At 49.8% G+C, this 4,278-nt stretch overlaps 1 protein-coding gene across 1 annotated transcript; it reads left to right on the plus strand.

Moving 5' to 3' along the window:
• Window positions 1-146: 146 nt before the first annotated feature.
• Window positions 147-3,952, plus strand: zbtb37 (zinc finger and BTB domain containing 37; the record flags this gene model as incomplete). The annotated part of the gene is made up of 3 exons (XM_080506905.1): window positions 147-1,066; window positions 2,636-2,735; window positions 3,416-3,952. 3 exons carry the CDS (start codon window positions 147-149, stop codon window positions 3,950-3,952), a joined length of 1,557 nt encoding a protein of 518 aa, XP_080363031.1.
• Window positions 3,953-4,278: the final 326 nt, after the last annotated feature.

The raw sequence follows: 4,278 nt of genomic DNA on the forward strand, positions 1-4,278 counted from the left end.
CAGATAATGGCCTTGCTCCAGTATGTCTTGTAATCTTTCTGAACATGCTTCAAGTCTGGTGCTTGGTTCATCTTTGTCTCAGTCCGGGTCCGGACCTTGGTCTCAACCTTTTCTGCTTTCGTTGCAGCGTCCCAGCAGGCCGCAGCATGGAGCGCTCCGGCAGCGTCCAACTGGACATCCCGGACTTCAGTAACTCCGTTCTGTCTCACCTCAACCAGCTTCGGGTGCAGGGTCGTCTCTGTGACATCGTGGTCAATGTTCAGGGTCAGAGCTTCCGAGCGCACAAGGTGGTCCTTGCCGCGAGCTCGCCATATTTCCGGGACCACATGTCTCTGAGCCAGATGAGCACCGTGTCGCTGACCGTGATCCGCAACCCGTCGGTGTTCGAGCAGCTGCTGACCTTCTGCTACACCGGCCGCCTCTGCCTGCAGCTGGCCGACATCATCAGCTACTTGACGGCCGCCAGCTTCTTGCAGATGCAGCACATCATCGACCGCTGCACGCAGATCCTGGAAGGCATCCACCTGAAGATCAACTTGGCGGACCTGGACGAGGAGTCCCGGGAGGAGGATGTGGTGGCACGGGGCACAAGGGGCAGTCGAACACTGGAGGCGGTGGTCCGAGGCGGGGGTCATCACGCCAGCTTGCGGCTACTCGGCCCGCGGGGAGGAGCCGAGGTGTCCGAGCCGGTCAGCCCCGCCGAGGAGCCCCTCAGCCCACCGCCGACGGTGGAGCACAGCGGGCTGGAGGGCTCGGGGGCCACCAGCAGCAGGGGGGGGAAGGAGCCGATCCTCCGCATCAATCGGGCCGGTCAGTGGTACGTGGAAACGAGCAGCGAGCCCGAGCGCTCCGGCAGCGCCGAGGACATGGATGGGGTTCGGATCAAGTCGGAGAGGATGGAGGAGTGGATCGGGGCCGGCGAGCAGCAGGAAGAAGGAGGGCCGATGGAGGAGGGGGCCACCGTGATCATTGACACGTCGGGGCGCAGCACGGTGGTGACGGGGCCGGTGGGAGCGCTCGGGGCCTGCAGCGTGCAACCTTCGTCCAGCTTCAGCGAGACGGATCGGTGAGTCAACTTCAGGACAACAGTGAGACCAACTTGCTGTCATCCAGCTTAGTTTTAACTGAAGTACTTTCAGATTAATTTATATTCTGGATTTCAATTCATAACACGACTTTGTACGTTTCTTTATCAGACAAGCTTTATTCTTATCAACCACATTTTAAATTGTTAATATCTGATGAGGAAAAAATTATTATTCATTTTCCTTATAAGGAGTTGTGTTAAAACTTTATCATCTTTTTTTAATCTTATTGTAGCCTGCTCTTGTAGTCATCGCTGAAATGTTTCAATTGATCAGTTCCTAGCTATTTCATTAAAATTGCCTTCCAATGAAAAGTAACTAGTGACATGTTTTGTCACTAGTTCAATTGGATTTCACATAGTTGTAGTATTACAGTGTTGCTGTAACACTGTTTCATCCGTTAGTGGGAGAAAAATATTCTATAATTTGGATGTTGGCGCTTCTTGAAGAGTTGATGGAATGTTGTTTACAGTGGGACATTTGTCATAATTTGGACTGAAGGACTGACTAAGTTCAGCATTTTTTACCCATCTACCTGTGTACTGGAGTTAAGTTAATCAGCAACTGTTAAAAATGTTTTGGTGACAACGTGTGGCGCTATCACATCAGAGTTAGTCCGGGGACTTGGTTCGATTGCAGGGAACTCCGAAATTATTCACACCTTCATTTGGTTTGCTTTACTTTCACACTGCACTTTTGAAAGTGGATCAAACTGCCTGGATGTTGTCATGCAATTGCAACAGTTGCTCGTTTGGGGGTACTGTTAGGGACGGGTCCGATCCAGTATTGGTATTGGATTTTGATGCCAACGTAATTCACAAATCGGAAATTTCCGATCCAACCTGCGGAAATTTCCGATCCATGAAGTCTCCACAAGGTTTGGACGTATTTTACACTCAAAACAAATACATGCAGACATTCGTACATTTCATATTTGTAGAGCGGAGTTTATTGCAGCCTCATATAAAATCCACAATAATGATAATAATAATATTAAAGCAAACAGAGCTCTGGTATCGGTATTGGCAGTTATCCAAACCTGGATCGGTGCATCCCTAGCCAAGACATGAGCGGCTCCCAATGTCTTTTATGTATTGAATTTGATCCATGTGGTTTATTTTCTCGTAATAATCAGAATTATAAACATACTTTACTCATTCCTGTCTTACATGTTCCTATTACTGCATTACGACACTCCGGGGAGCTGATGAGGATGAAGGGTTTTGCTCAAGGACCTACAGTAGTGAGCCAAAGGCATATATTACAGCCCAGTGGATTATTAAGCTCTATTCTATTCCATTTCCACACAGAGACAGAGACCACTGCTCTCGCACACATGTACCAAGTGCAAGGACACATCAGTAACAATGTTATTAGAAGTAAGCGGTTAGAGGTAAGCGGTGTTTCAGTGTGACATGCTGTATGAAGTAATGGTTTCTCAAGTCATACAGTTGTGATATATATATATAACAGTATATAGAAATACAGCTATATGCCAGGTTTGCGGTGCATGAACAGGCGTGTAGACGTGATTTGTTTCTGTGTTTCAGGTTCAGTCCTACTGGCAGTGTGGTGGTCCTCACAGAGCGTCAGAGAGCAAAGAGTGAGTCTCCGAGCCGGGCGGACGAACTGCGACAGCCGAGCTCACAGGTACAGACTTGATGTCCTACGATTCAGCAGATAGATGGACCTCTAACTGACTCGTGTCAAAGAGAAGAAACGGTTAAGAAAGGAAAATCCGCAGATGCAATGATAATTTAATTTAATATGATGAGGTATATGAATGTAATAATTTAAAGTGTGAGGTGGAGATTTCTAAGATGTAAAATTTTGCAGAAGCTTCAACTTAATTATTATTGTATTCGATTTAGAGACTCGCATGTGATTACTTTGCCGTCAGCTACGACACTGATGTCCACAGATTTTCCCCCTCACTTTACCTCTAAGAGAAGCTGTGATTGGCCAACACATTACTGTGAAGCCAAACACTGTTTACCATACCTACTCTCACCAACATGAGAAAAGTAGGAGCCCTCAAAATTAAAGCACGGGGCACTTTCACCCAGGTCTGATCCAGATTGTAGAAAGTGTCTTATTAAGTGTGTTGTTTTCTTTGACACTTGCAAATCTGAACGGAACAACGTAAGAGCGTCAAAGCTGACACGCTCACCTAAACTTTGAGAAATTGCGAGTACATTCCAAGCCAACTTAAGAACTTCTGAGTCCTGTTACTAACCACTAATATATGAGTTGGCGATGAAACACAAATCCAACCAACTTGATCATCTCCACAGTTGTCAGCTGTATTAAGGTTTGGTTGTGTCCGTCAGGGGGAGGAGCATGCAGCATTTGACATGGGTGGCTACGAGGACTACCTTCGGGAGCAGGTAGGAGATCGCTGGTTCCGCTACAACCCTCGGCTCACCTGCATCTACTGTTGCAAGTCCTTCAACCAGAAAGGCAGCCTGGACCGCCACATGCGGCTGCACATGGGCATCACGCCGTTCGTCTGCCGCATCTGCGGGAAGAAGTACACCCGCAAGGACCAGCTGGAGTACCACATCCGCAAGCACACCGGCAACAAGCCCTTCCACTGCCACGTCTGCGGCAAAAGCTTCCCCTTCCAGGCCATCCTCAACCAGCACTTCCGCAAGAACCACCCGGGTTGTGCCCCCCAGGAGGCCCACAGCGCCTCCCCCGAGACCACGACCGCCTCCGTCACCTCGAGGGGCGGGCCGAGCGACGAGGCCTCCCCCAGCCAGGAGGAGCCGGAGGCCGGGGGAGGCAGCCGCGCGGGGAGCAGCAGCGGCGGGGGCCAGTATGGAGAAGGTCCGCAAGCATCGGTTTCCACCACCGGGCCCGACTGACCCTGCAAGGGGGGGGAGGGGCGTTCAGGGGAGGGGAAGACATGGGTGGACGGGCCGGTCGGATGCGCCGGTCGGATCCTGTTGTCGCCGACAGGAACGCCGAAGCCGCTGAAGTCAAACGACACCTCAGAGTCCGAACTGAGATTTTTTTCCGCTTTAAACCGCATCTACCTTCACTAACCGAACCGCACCAATTAAGCTAAAATGAAGAAATGCCACACACTTCAACAACCTCATACACCGCCGCGTTCAGTGGTTCTAGTTTGCCTCCGTCGAGTTTCTGTTACAGATATCTACTTTTATAGCTACAGGTTCACAATGCAGCG

The sequence above is a fragment of the Blennius ocellaris genome (assembly GCF_963422515.1).
Source record: "Blennius ocellaris genome assembly, chromosome: 12".
In the NCBI taxonomy this organism is placed as follows: Eukaryota; Metazoa; Chordata; class Actinopteri; order Blenniiformes; family Blenniidae; genus Blennius; species Blennius ocellaris.